This window comes from Lithobates pipiens, unplaced genomic scaffold (genome assembly GCF_037356315.1).
Source record: "Lithobates pipiens isolate NorthernLeopardFrog02 unplaced genomic scaffold, aLitPip1_a1.2 Scaffold_3, whole genome shotgun sequence".
NCBI lineage: Eukaryota > Metazoa > Chordata > Amphibia > Anura > Ranidae > Lithobates > Lithobates pipiens.
The window spans coordinates 230,749,398-230,764,725 of NW_027507790.1; the positions used below are offsets into that span (position 1 = coordinate 230,749,398).

The window sequence follows — 15,328 nt, forward strand, 5'->3', positions numbered from 1 at the left end:
CCCGCACTGGCCTCCAGGTCATCATGGGATTGTTGGTCAGGAAATCCTGTTCTCGTCTTTGTCCTGCTCCGCCGCTCAGGAATTCGCCGTGGTTTTCGGAGAGATCACCGTCTGCCGGACGTTTTTTCCCTTATTTGTCTGCAGCGATTATTTATTGGAAGATATCAGAGCTGGGAAGTCGGGGGCCGCGGAACGTGGCAGCTTTTCCCCTTTCAGGATATTTTTAGGTCCGGGCGAATTTCCAGCGCAAAACCGCGAAAAATTTCACATTTTATTAAATCACAATCTGCTAAACAAGGCTGGCGGGACGCAGGAAGAAATGTCAATGTTTGGTGACCTAAACAAAATCTGATCTCATGTTCTCTGTATAATTCTATTGTATGTGCCAATGTCTTCCCAATGATCCATCGTTCCCTTTTCTCTATAGATAATCGCCAGCAGGGCGCGGCGTCATGGAATAAAATCACCGCAGCACTGCCATCGAAAATCTACATGTGTGTGGCTAGAGCTATGCAGGGGCTCAGCCACACTAGATACAATTTAACCCCTTGTCTACCAAGGTACGTTCATAAACATCCCGGTACACAAGAGGTTAACCCCTTCCGATACCACCTCCTGGCCCTTTAAGAGCTTCTACATGCTGGGAGGCGGGGCAAGCATTCAGGTCATGTGATCGCTGCGATTGGCTGCCAGCATGGTCACTTGATCGGAAATGCTCCTGATCGCAGGTATGCATTGGGAGCTTTTTGATCCCCGTTGGTGACTGTGCTGGCACTGCGCATGGCGTACGCCCAGCACAGAAAACGCTTTATAAAAGGCCACATATATGCGCCACGTTGGTGGGAACTGGTTAAAAGAAGCTGATGGCTGCTTCAGGACCCGTGAGTCTGGGACTGATTTTTACAGCCAATTCTCCGCTTTAACCACTTGCTTACTGGGCACTTAAACCCCCCTTCTGCCTAGACCAATGTTCAGATTTCAGCGCTGACGCACTTTGAATGCTAATTGTGTGGTCATACAACACTGTACCCAAATGACATTTTTATCATTTTTTCCCCACAAATAGAGCTTTCTTTTGTTGGTGTTTGATCACCTATTTTTGGTTAAAAAATAAATGAATTTTACTTTTTTTTTTTATATTTTGTTATAAAATAAGTAATTTTTCTCCTTCATTGATGTACGCTGATGAGGCGGCACCAATAGGTGGCACTGATGGGTGGCAGTGATGGGCATTGATGGGTGGCAATAATAGGCACTGATCTGTTACACTGAGACAGCACTGCTAGGTGGGCACTGATGGGTGGAAATGGGCACTGATCGGTTACACTGATAGACAGCACTGCTAGGTGGCACTGATTGCCACCACTGGTGGGCATTGATAGGCGGCACTGGTAGGGGGTACTGGAGGGCACAGATGAGGCATAATTGCCTCTTCCTCTTTGGGACCGATGCTCCTTGCAGATGAGCCGATGATTGGCTTTTTTTTTCTCCTCACGCGGTCAGCATGAGGAGGAAAAAAAGCGATTACAGAGCTTTTGTTTACATCATATGATCAGCTGTCATTGGCTGACAGCTGATCACATGGTAAGGGGCCGGGACCAGCCCCTTGCTCGGATCGGTGATCAGCTGAGTCTCAGTGACTCAGTGATCACAGCGCACATGACGGCCTCCTGGAAATTCAGTTCCGCGCTGTGGCCGTCATTCGGCTATAGCGCGGATGGCAAGTGGTTAAAGCAGTATTAGCCCTTGTTCACACCAATTCGATTTGTCATCATGTCCCAGCATTCACCAGTCAGTGATGTCACAAGGGGCAGTGCCACCAGGTGACATTGCCAGGTGGTACTACCCCTTATCTATTTAAGAACTGTCAGATGGCAGAGCAGGCAGTCGGCGGGTAGCCTCTCTTGCAGCCGGGTCCAGTGGGCGTCGTGACTTACGATAGATTTACATGGGGGGGGGGGCATTTTTTTTTTTTTTTTAATAAAGGAATTATCAAAAAATCTGTGTGTGTTTTTTATTTCTTTGACACTTTTTTGGGTGAATGAGTGGGGGGAACAATGTACCCCATACTCAATCACATAGGGTGGGGCCTAGAGTGGTTAACTACCTCAATACTGTCATATTGTAAAATAAAGTAAATAAATAAAAACATGGGCGGGGTAGACATGGTTTAAACAATACTACACAAACACGCACACGCGTACACACACACACACACACACACACACACACACAGGCAGCCAGTGCATCCTATGAATGGATGTGGTCAGAACTGTTACTAAACAGCTCAGACCACAGGCACAGCTTTGTACAGAGCCAATTGGACTGGCTCTGTACTTTGTAATCACTGTAAATAAATCACAAATGTTGCCAGTGCAAACACTGTTAGGTTTGCAAGCATGCATCCCAATGGCAGTCCATTGTGAAGGGGATGAATATACAGTGCCTTGAAAAAGTATTCACACCCCTTGAAATTTTCCACATTTTGTCATATTACAACCAAGTGGAAGGAAAATGATAGATGGTTTTCCCAATCTTTTGCAGACTCCAACAGGGTTTTTAACTAAGATTGCCCTGTATTTGCCTCCATCTATCTTCCCATCAACTTGTGTTCGGGGTGATGTGCAGCGTTAGCTTTCTGCCACACATAGCGTTTTGCTTTTAGGGCCGGTTCACACCACAAAAACGCACTCCAGATCCGTTCGATGCGTTTCTACATGAGCATTTGTAATGCGTTTTTGGTGCGTTTCGGTTCATTTTTGGTGCTTTTTGATGCGTTTCCGCATGCACTCCAGGTGCTTTTTTTTATTTTTTCATTTTTTTTTTCTTCCCACTATATTAGTGTCAATGCATTTTTTATGTGTTTTACTGCATTCCAGTACAGTCCAGTGCAGGAAAAATGCAGCATTTTTGCATACGTTTTTTTTCTGGAACTGACTGCACTGGTATGAACTATGCCATTGGAAACCATATAACATACTTTCTCTGCGTTTTTGATGCAGAACAAAAACACACTGGACTGCATGTGTTGTGAACTGGCCCTTAGGCCAAAAAGTTCCATTTTGGTCTCACCTGACCAGAGCACCTTCTTCCACATGTTTGCTGTGTCCCCACATGGCTTCTCGCAAACTGCAAATGGGACTTCTTATGGCTTTCTTTCAACAATGACTTTCTTCTTGTCACTCTTCCATAAAGGCCAGATTTGTGGAGTGCAGGACTAATAGTTGTCCTGTGGACAGATTCTCCCACCTGAGCTGTGGATCTCTGCGGCTCCTCCAGAGTTACCATGAGTCTTTTGGCTGCTTCTCTGATTAATGCTCTCCTTGCCCAGCCTGTCCGTTTAGATGGACGGCCATGTCTTGGTAGGTTTTCAGCTGTGCCATACTCTTTCCATTTTCAGATGACGGATTGAACAGTGCTCTGTGAGATGTTCAAAGCATGGGATATTTATATAACCTAACCCTACTTTAAACTTCTCCACAACTTTATCCCTGACCTGTCTGATGTGTTCCTTGGCCTTCATGATGCTGTTTGTTCATTAACTACTTAAGGACCAGGCCTCTTTTTCAGACTCTGTGTTTACATTTTTAAAACAATTTTTTCTGCTAGAAAATTACTTAGCACCCCAAAACATTATATAATGTTTCTTTCTAACACCCTAGAGAATAAAATGGCGGTCATTGCAATACTTTTTCTCACACCGTATTCACGCAGGTCTTACAAGCGCACTTTTTTTTGAAAAAATTCACTTTTTTCAATAAAAAAATAAGAAAACAGTAAAATTAGCCCAATTTTTTTTTATATTGTGAATGATAATGTTACGCCGAGTAAATTGATACCCAACATGTCACGCTTCAAAATTGCACCCACTCATGGAATGGCGTCAAACTTTTACCCTCAAAAATCTACATAAGCGACATTGAAAAAATTCTACAGGTTAGATGTTTTGTGTTACAGAGGCGGTCTTGGGATAGAATTATTGCTCTCGCTCTACCTATCGAGACGATACCTCACATGTGTGGTTTGACTACCGGTTTCATATGCGGGCGCTACTCACGTATGCGTTCGCTTCTGCGCGTGAGCTCATCGGGACGTGGTGTTTTAAAAAAATATATATATATTATTTTTTTTATGTGTCAATTTTATTCCTATTATAGAAAAAAGCATGATAGATCCTCTTAAATATGAGATCTGGGGTCAAAAAGTCCTCACATCTCATATTTGGACTTAAATGCAATAAAAAATAAATAAATAAAAATAAAGTAATTTGAAAAAAATGACACTGAAAAAATGTGCCTTTAAGAGGTATGGGCGGACGTGACGTTTTGACATCGCTTCCACCCTGCTATGGTATAGAGACGAGTGGGGGCCATCTTAGCCTAACTCGTCTCCACACCCAGGCACAGACAGGACTCGATAGACTCCGGCGCTACCGACAGCTCAGGTAAGCGGCGGGGGGCCACCTCTCCCGCTGCGGATAATGGTGATCTTGCGGCCAACCCGCCGCGGAGACCACCGTTATCGTAAACACGACCGGTGCCTGAAGAGATGGATATCTGGGTTGTGGCAGCAGCTGCTGCCATAGAGATATCCCTCTTCAAAAAATGGATGTACATTGTCGTGCGCCGGTTATAAAGTGCTTAATGTTCTCTAACAAACCTCTGAGGGCTTCACGGAACAGCTGTTTATACAGCTGTATAAATGTATTTATACTTATATCATACACAGGTGAATTCTATTTACTAATTAGGTGACCTTTGAAGGAAATTGGTTCCACTAGATCAGGGATCTGCAATTAGCGGACCTCCAGCTGTTGCAAAACTACAAGTCCCATCATGCCTCTGGGTGTCATGCTTGCTGCTGTCACGAGTCTTGCAGTGCCTCATGGGACTTGTAGTTCTGCAACAGCTGGAGGTCCCCTAATTGCATATCCCTGCTCTAGATTTTAGTTAGGGGTATCAGAGTAAAGGAGGCTGAATACAAATGCACGCCACACTTTTCACATATTTATTTGTAAAAAATGTTGAAAACCATTTATCATTTTCCTTCCACTTCACAATTCTGTGCCACTTTGTGTTGGTCTATCACATAAAATCCCAATAAAATACATTTACATTTTTGGTTGTAACATGACAAAAAGTGGAAGATTAAGGGGTATGAATACTTTTTCAGGGCACTGTATATGAAAAGCGGCATCCCAAGATTGGACACTCCCGAGGCTCCGGACCGTCCGCTGGGATGGGCTCATCTATAGGGACTCGGAGGGTGCGTTGCGTTCCTCTATTCTCCGCTCTCATCCCTTTCCTGTATGTTGTGTGACTCTGCGCCGCAGTCATGTGCTGATGGGGGTGACCATTTCCTGCCTCCCGGGTGTGCGGCACAGCACAGCGTTTTACTTGAATTTCTATCACAAAGGGCGCTAATCCTTTAACTAAACATCCAGAATCCTTTGTGTCCAGCGTGGATGGAGGGCGACGGGCAGGGAAAGCGGCCCGTCAGTGTCTGGCGTGTAATGCGGTCACACAGAAGCACAACTGACTCACCGCTGTTATTTATAAACACGTCTGTTCCTCTCCGACCCACACAAAGCCCGTTCTATTCCAGGCACCGCTCTCCCGCTCACACAACAAAGCACCACTTACTAAGAAACTTCCCTCTGCATGGGAAGTCCCAGAGTTCCATGGGACACTGCCCAAAACGCTAAACACCCCCCTTACCCAATACCACCAGACCCCACTAGAAGAACCGTGTGCGTGGTCTGAAACACGCAATGTAAGATCACAGACTGGACGTTGCAAATTCAGTGCTGTCATTGCCGAGTAGTCAGCAGTGGAAACTCAGCTGTTTAGTCAGAAGGTTTTTAATCTTAAAGAGGAACTGCAGTCCGCTCACATAATTTGTAATAAAGACATCTTTGCCATTCTGAAGCTTCCCTCCAACCACTTTGCATAGGAGTGGGCTGTATAAGGTATTTACTGGCAGGAAAAAAATATTTGACTATCCAAAGTTAAAACAGAGGATTTAAAGGGGTTGTGAACCCTCGTGGTTTTTCTTAAGGTGAAAAATCTTCTTTCATGCTGCAGACCCCCCCCCCCCCCCCAATTTACTTATTGAAACCCAATCTTTTTCTCCCCTGGGAAGACCATACCAGGTCTAGCTGGTGTCTCGGGTCCAGATTGGATAGATTGGTAGCAGAGCAGCCATTGGCACCCCCCAATGTCAATCAAATCCAATGGCACGGATGCCAGGGGGCGGAGCTGAGTCCTGCTTTCTGTCTCAATAGATGTAGCAGCAGGACTCGGGAGTGCGCCCGCACGGGTGTCCACCGAAGAAGTGTGCTTCTCTGACAGAGCACTCAAGAGGAGGAGCCACCAGCACCGCTAAGGGACCCCAGAAGAAGAGGATTGTGCAAAACCAACTGCACAGAGGACGTAAGTATGACATATTTGTGATTTCAAAAAAATAAAAACAAAAAAAATATATATAAAATAAATAAAAAACAAACAAAAAAAAAACCCTTTAGTAACCCTTTAATAGATGGAAAGATGAAAAAATGACTGAAGTTCTGCATTAAGCCTTCTGTGTATTCCTGTTTCTGTAATGTATTGTAATATTGCGGTCCATGTGGGCCTCTTTCCCAGAACAAACAATAAAAAAAAAAAAAAGCCATTGACTCTCACTGCTGTCAATCAAAGTCAGTTAGCCAATCAGGAGGGGGGGGGTGGGGCCAGGCTGTGGCTACATATCTGGATGGACACAGGGAGTTGTGGCTCGGCTCGGGTGCCCCCATAGTAAGCTGCTTGCTGTGGGGGCAATCAACAGGTGGGAGGAGCCAGGAGCGCCGACGTAGCACCCGAGAAGAGGAGGAATCGGGGGTGCTCTGTGCAAAACCAACTGCACAGAGGAGGCAAGTATAACAGGTTTGTTATTTTTATAGAAAAAAAAAAAAAAAAAAGACGAGACTTTACAATCACTACGTTTTCTGTTCCCAATAGCGGAAAGCTACACAGAGTGGGTCGCTCTGGACATGGTTTTAGGACCAGTTCACACCAGAACACGAAATCCACAAAACATTCAAAACGCACTGCAGTGCGACTCTGCGTTAACTTAAAGCGATAGCAAAAGCATTAAAAAAAATAAAAATAAATAAACATAAAACATGTTATACTTATGAGCTCTGTGTAATGGTTTTGCACAGAGATTCTCCGATCCTCCTTTTCTCGGGTTTGCCACAGGCGCTCCTGGCCCCTCCCTACCTCTGAGTGCCCCCACAGCAAGCAGCTTGCTATGGGGGCACCTAAGCAGGCTCGCTCCTGCTCTGCGTCACCATCCACACACAGAGCCACAGCTCAGCCCCACCCCCTCTCTCTCCTCATTGACTCATTGGTTGTACTTGACAACAGCAGGGACCAATTGCATAATCTATGGCCTGCCTAAGTGACACTAGGTAACGGTCTGTACAGCACAGGATTGTGATAAGAGGCTACTCAGAGACACTGTGAAAATCCTGCTGAATCCATCTGAAAAAGTATCATTGAGATTTCAGGTAGACTGAGCGGATCTGCTGACTTCATCGCCATTACAATGTTTGCTGGATTGCATTAGCACCTCAGCCATTGTTTATATTCCTCGCCTGACGGCGTTCTTTAAAGAAAGTAGCCGGCCGTGTTCTGGTTTAATAATATCTTCCTGTAACATCTGGTATTTCCATATTCCCTTCTTGTGAGAGTAAAGAGCGGATGATGAAAAACACATTTCTGCAGAACGCTGCGGCTATCCGACAAGAAGGTGATTTGCTAATGTGAAAGCGTGGCTGGCCCCGGCCTATCGGAAACCTTCAGGGTCCCATTATTGTGTCTCCAAAGTCGCACCATTTCCAGTGCAGCTTTGATGTGACTTTTTGGCCTGATTTTCATCCAACTTCACATCCTATGGGTCAAAGTTGCATTAAAAGTCGCACCAAAGTAGTGCAGGCACCTTTTCAAAGTCGCTGCGACTTTAAGTCAAGCTGATTTGAAGGAGTGCCATTGAAAAGAATGGGGGTGCAAATTGTTATCCGACTTTGATGTCCAAAGTCACATGACACATCACACAAGTGTGAATGGAGCCTCCGTCTAAATGATCGGCATTATTAAATTAATCCACACCTTGGGGAATGACTGCAAATTAAATCATTTCTCCAAATCCACAGGAAAAACGTTCCCCAAATCATAACCCCTCTGGTACCAATTCCCGTTAAAGGGTCAGGCCGCGTACACACGGGCGGATTGTCTGGCCAACTTAGTCCGCTGAACCGTGTTTCAGCGGACAATCCGCTCGTGTGTGGGCTTCAGCTGACTTTTTCAGCGGACAGTCTGGCGGACTAAGTCTTTCGGAATTTCCGTAATTTTGTCCGTCCAAACTTGGTTTCAGCGGACAGTCTGCTCGTGAGTAGGCAAGTTGGACGGACTAAGTATGGCGCATGCTCAGAAAGGATTTACACGCCGAAGGTTGCATTGCAGTGTATTGGACGTCGTATTTCTAGTCCCGTCGTACGTGCCGTTCACGTCATCGCGCAAGCTTTCAGCGGACTGTCTGTTCATCGTGTGTGGTCAAGTCCGTTCATTCAAAAGTTGGACGGACTGTCTGTCGGATTGTCTGACGGACTTAGTTGGGCAGACAATCCGCCCGTGTGTACGCGGCCTCACTCCACCCACAACAGATATTTCAGCTTTAGGTAAAGTGGAATCATGGAAAAAATAAAATTACAATTTTCCGCGTTCTGTCACCGGCATTAGCACAGCGGGGTTCCATTCCCCGAGTCCCCTCTGTAGTTTTATGACCTGCAGATTAGTTATATCCTCACTTCCTTTAACAGGGTGGTAATGCTGTTCTGTCTACAGTGAAATCGCACAGCAGCGTTGTCACCCATTGAACAGGGTAGTCTTTCATGGACACGCCCCCTGCTAATTCAGAGCTACAGCTCTCCAATCAGCAGGAAGCAATGAGCTTTACTGACTACGAAACTATAGCTCTGACTCAGCAGTGGGCATGGGGGGAGAGAGGCCACTGCTTCCAAACAAAGCATCTTTTTCTACAGCATGCTGGCAGGGGACAGGCTTTTCTGTGACTGCTTTCTAAAATAAAAAAAAAACTATAAAGACCCGTTTGCACCATGTTTTACTGTAACGTTTACCGACAAGCGTTATGTGTGCATGCACATCTAATGGTGACCTCAAGGATATGTTCTTTCACATAATGCTTTGCTAGTAGAGGGCAGGCTTTTCCATGGCTGTTTTCCAAAAGAAAAAAAAACGATCAAGTCCCGTTCACACTATACATTATCGCAATGCACAGCAACAAATGTTAAGTGCATTGGTGCCAATAATTATGAATGGCACCCCAGTGCATCCCCCGATCAACATGCATTAACATTATTCACAACACATTTCGTTTTTAACAAATACCACTTATCACTGGGTATTTCTGCTGGTCTATGCTCTGAGTTTGGTGTAAGGCACCTGGCAGGCTTCTGTAAACCTCACAGTCCCCTTCTTCAAATCTCAATCTTTTAATAACAGTATAGAAAAAGAACACATTCCCGGCATCCCTTTAGACATGCATGCTACTTGCTGGGAGTTACAGAATTTAGCTATGCAATCTGCTGATCAGTTGCTTGATCTGCAATCAAACAAACGGCCAGCAGATTGAATATCCAAAGTCTACCCCACCCAGGAAGCACGCACATCTAAAAAAGGTGACGCTAACGATATGTTCCTTCATATAATGCTTTGATGGTCGGGGGGGACAGGATATTCTGTGGTTGCTTTCTAAGAAAATAACTATAAAGGCCCGTTTGCACCATGATTTACCACAATGACAGCAGCAAACGGCACGTGTGCTGGTGCAATGAGGGGCCAATCATTTTGAATGGCAACCTTCTGATGGACGTGCATTGTGGCGCAACATAATGACGTGGTGCAGCACATAGGGGATAAAAAATCCACTATGTGATGGAGAAAAAAGTTTTGCAAAAAATCTAAAATTACACTCAAGGACATAAAATCCCCCCCCCCCCCCAAATAAATAAATTGAGCACCCACCCCCACATAAACAAAAGTACGCATCGGAGCGGCTATGTCCAAAATCGTCAATTGCGATAAGCGGCGTTGGCATCAAAAGGGATAAAGGATAAGTTCACCTTCGGGAACAGCTTACATGTTCCACCCATAAGCTTTGTTGGTTATAAAAAAAATTGGCTCCTAACTTTTTTTAGCCGACTCCTTTTTCTTCTGTTTGTTTGTTTTTTTTTTTTTTTTTTTTACTTTGTTTTTTTTTTCTCTATTCTCATTAACTTTATTCTCGGAAATTAATAAATGCCATCCGTCTGATGAGCAGAGGAAGTTCTATTTCCGTATTACATAAGATAATGAAGGAAGTGTGCCTGCGCTCGCCACAATTCACTTATCTGTAGAAATGACATTTAAATCATCCAACTCTGCATCAGCCACGGCCCAAAACACAATTCCATATAATTACATTCTCAATTAAGCACTACCAATTAGGAATAATTGACCCATGTACTGAGGATACACTAAGCATATATTCTACAGCCAATTATTACAAGAGAAACCATTCTACAATGTAGAGTAAGGCCGGCCATAGACACAGCAAAATTTAGCAGGTATAGCAGGAGCCGGCCGAATTTCGATCCGGTCTATGGGCAGGCTGGTTGTACTGAAGTCGATCCATCGAGCCCCTGGTGCCCAACCTGTGGCCTAAGGGACACATGTGGCCTCTTGGTGTTTCCAAGGGTGGCCCTTTGGACCCCAGCAATCAGTAAAGGAAGCATTGGTATGTAAAGGGTCTCTTAATTGTAGTAAAGTCTGGTGGTCTCATGCAACATGTTCCTAGTCTCTGAAGGTCTACTATAGCAGTGGTCTACAAACTGCGGCCCGGGGGCTGAATGTGGCCCTTTGCTTGCTTTTGTCTGGTCCTATTTTGTTCACTCACACCAATGAAGAGCACAATTCCTCCCAATGACACCAACGATGGGGCACAATTCCTCCCAATGACACCAACGATGGGGCACAATTCCTCCCAATGACACCAACGATGGGGCACAATTCCTCCCAATGACACCAACGATGGGGCACAATTCCTCCCAATGACACCAACGATGGGGCACAATTCCACCCAATGACACCAACGATGGGGCACAATTCCTCCCAATGACACCAACGATGGGGCACAATTCCTCCCAATGACACCAACAACGGGGCACAATTCCTCCCAATGACACCAACAACGGGGCACAATTCCTCCTAATGACACCAACGATGGGGCACAATTCCTCCCAATGACACCAACGATGGGGCACAATTCCTCCCAATGACACCAACGATGGGGCACAATTCCTCCCAATGACACCAACGATGGGGCACAATTCCTCCCAATGACACCAACGATGGGGCACAATTCCTCCCAATGACACCAACGATGGGGCACAATTCCACCAATAATGGGGCACAGTTCCTCTCAATAATATTGACAATGGGGCCCAATAACATCAAAGATGGGGCACAATTCCTCTCAATAATATTGACAATGGGGCCCAATAACACCAATGATGAGGCACAATTCCTACCAATGACATCAAAGATGGGGCACAGTTCCTATCAATAACACCAACAATGGGACCCAATAACACCAATGATGGAGCACAATTCCTCCCACTGATACCAACGATGGGGAATTGTTTACAAGTGCCAGGACATTTTGTACTCCTGATTGTCACAGTCCGGCCCTGTTTACTGGCCCTTTATTTAGAAAGTTTGGAGATCCCTGTCCTATAGAATGACTTCACTCTTCAACCACTCTAGTAGAACAACCTCTGACCATTTCCTCTAGTAAGTCTTCAGTTTGTGACAGTTTTCTGTAGCATTACATGTCATACATTTTATAATATATGTGGCCCTTTGGAGACATTAGGGATTGCATTTGAGGCCCCCTTTCCCTTGCAAGTTGACAACCACTGAGTTATGCCATATTCTCCAAATCCATCAGTGTGAGCACGGGATACCCTCTTGCTACGACATATTTGAGGGACCCATCAACAGAAGACAGGACCATCATCTCACACACAACCTGCTTTTTCCAAAGAGAGATACCACTGCTAACCAAAGAGCCGGTGATTACCAAAGCTGCACATTTGCGGGCCCTCGGGGGCGGTACTTACATCGCTTTTTCGGAACTTTGCCTTTAAACTCTTCATGTTTATCCCATTCAAGTCTTCACAGCTTTAGTGTCCTTCAAAATCTGCAAAATCAGAGGAGAGAGCACATTAGTAATATGCATCAATGTTAATATGAACCACTTTTTATCTACAATGTGAACATATCTGTAGGCCTCAGTCTATGTAAAAACCAGAACTTTTTCTTTTGGTTTTGGTAAGCCTTAAAGTGACACTAGATTACAGTATATCATTAGTCTCCAAAACAAATCCATATACACCTTCTACTTACAGCACTTCATCCCCCTAGGAGCAGAAAATTTCAATTCAGCAGCTACAAATACTGTAGCTGCTGACTTTTAATAAAAGGATGCTCACTTGTCCAGGGATCGAGCGCCGTCCTCACCCCAGCTGGTTCTTCACAGGTCTTTAAGTCCCCAGCAGGGTGAATAAATCAATGATTACAAAAAATAAAAAATAAAAATCAGATTTTTTTGATTTAAAGGAGTTGTAAAGTCTCAAGTTTTTCACATTTCTATGCATTCAGGTGAAAAACCTCAATGCATGCAGAGCACCCCCTTTTATTTCCTGAACCTGATTGTTCCAGTGTCGCGGACGACAAAGGAATATAGAGGAACCCCCTACAGGTGGATCTTTACCGGCACTACCACATAAACAGTATTTGAAAAATATCAAGTATTTATTGAAAAACACATATAGAATATTGCACATAGACGTGGATGTATGAATACAAAAAATACAAACAAAAGATATAGCTTCCTGAACCCAACGCGTTTCAGAGATGAAGGCCGTCTCCTTCATCAGGGGTTTTCACAGGAAATATAATATCTATAGAATTTAAATGCAAAATGATCAGTAATATTAACAAGTGCAGAGTATGAGCCTAACAGCTCCTGCCACTGTCTCGGCTCTTCATTGGATAGATTGATAGCAGCTGTCAATCAAATCCAATGACGGGGTGGGGCCAGGTCCTGCTGTCTGTGTCAATGGATGCAGCAGAACTCAAGAGCGTGCCCGCACGGTTGCCATCATGGAAAGCGGCTCTCTGAGCGGTAAGGGGGTTGACCAATATCGTTTTTCAGGGCCGTTCCGATATCGATTTTTTGGCCACCTTTCAGGCCGATAGCAGGTGCCAATATTTTGTACATTTAAAGTTTTTATTTTTACACTGTCCTTTTAAAAAAAAAAAAAAAAAATGTATCACTTTTATTGCTGTCACAGGGAATGTAACATCTTTGTAAGAGTAATAGGCAGCGACAAGTACTCTTTATGGAGGGATCTGGGGTCTATAGGATACCAAACTCCTCCTCTACACTTGAAAGTATTCAAAACAACTTGAAGCAATATCGGTACGTTTCCGACCGATACCGATACTTTGAAAAATGTAAATTATTAGCCCTCGATAATCGGTCAACCCCTACTGAGGGGGCACCCAAAAGTAGAGAAGGAGTGCCGCTGAGGGACCCCAGAAAATGAGAATCGGGGCTGCTCTGTGCAAAACCCTTGCACAGAGCAGGTAAGTATGACATGTTTGTTATTTAAAAAAAAAAAAACCTTTACAATCACTTTAAAAAGTTTTCTATTTAAGATACATTAATCATTTAGTTTATTCAGCATGAAATGCAGCTTAGTTATGTAGCATGAGGCTGCATATTCTGCAATATTTACATTTTTTGGTAAACTCATTCAATGAATCCAAGCTCCGCAAGCAGAGATAACATGCACTGATGAATTCACACAATTTCACAGTAACCACAAGATAAAACAAAGTTCAGGAATATTCCTTTATCCCATTGTTTTGCAAATCTATGTACACTACAAACTGTATGATTGAATCAGTTCTGATAAATCGCTGCTTTACTAACCTGACAGCTTATTATTCTAAATAGGAAACCTTCATTTTTTTTGCAGATATTAAAGATTCTAACTACCAGCAAGAATAAGTCCTTACATTTAAAGAGCACCTGTCATTTCAGACCCATCATTGCAGTGCCTGTTAGCGGGCTTCCACTCACCTGCTGCCGCCACGTCCCACACCTTGTTGTGCCACTGCCACATCACCAGCATTAAAGCGAATGGGACTGTCGGTGAGTCAACAGCAGGTCAGAGGAGGAGCCACTGCGGGACAGAGATGACAGTTGCTCCTGAGTGACATCATCGCCGCTTTGTCGAATGACAGCGCCGGAGCAGCGAGACCCACCAAGAGGATGGAGGCTCCGGATTACAGGGGACAGCGGTGACTTCGCTGGCTCCTGTGTCAGGTAAGTGACACATAATGGACTACTATGCGATGCATAGTAGTCCATTATGCTTTACCTTTGCAGGGAATCAAAGAGGAAGTAAACCAATCAGGGTTTACTTCCTCTTTAAATCAAATCCACCCTGGTCCCCAATATCTTTATTGTGGGAAACTGGCTGTGACTCCTTGCAGCTTCATAGCTGGCTTCCCACTGCGCATGCATTGCACTGCTCTATGCTCACCATCAATCTCGTATTCCATAGTCCAACTCGGGAGAGAGCAAGAAAAGGGTGGTTCATACATACGGTAAGACCATGGAGAACGAACGGAATCACCCTCTAACAGGAAGTCAGGTCACAGCAGTTAAAAAAAGGAATTTGGAGATGTGGAGGAGGCTGTGAGTAATAAAAGGGACTTTTTTGAGTTAGATATACAGACTTGAATAGGATTTTTTTTTTATCTAAATGTTTAGTGTCACTTTAAAAGCTCTTTCAGATTTTAGCACCTTCCCGCTGGGCATATGCAAGTATATTGCTGAAAAAGTAGTCCTTATTCTGTGCTGCCACATATGTGTGCCATTTGGTGTCAAGAGCAAGCTCAATCATGTGCCCCCGGGCCTGTGACAGCACTGTCACCAACAGTTCTTCTAAGTCGGTAGGATGGACTCCTGATCACTGTGATGGTAAATCGCTGTGATTAAATGATTAGGAAGCCAAAGTTCCCTGCGCTATTTTTTTCTGGGCCCTGCTACTATTTTTTGCCAATTTTCATTTGAAAATCAGAAAAATCTGAAGATATCCATTATCAGTTATCACCAAATAAAAAAAAAAAGGTATGGTTCACAAGGATACACATAT

The 15,328-nt window shown here is 44.3% G+C and overlaps 1 protein-coding gene across 2 annotated transcripts in view; it reads right to left on the reverse strand.

Annotated features, from left to right (window-relative positions):
- The window catches only part of RAI14 (retinoic acid induced 14), a 254,013-nt gene that overhangs the window by 176,044 nt on the left and 62,641 nt on the right, over positions 1-15,328 (reverse strand). For both annotated transcript variants that reach the window (XM_077462880.1, XM_077462879.1), the window contains exon 2: positions 12,218-12,297. In XM_077462880.1, coding sequence (XP_077319006.1) covers positions 12,218-12,253 — 36 coding nt within the window. In that variant the 5' untranslated portion in view covers positions 12,254-12,297. The remainder of the gene's footprint in view (positions 1-12,217; positions 12,298-15,328) is intronic.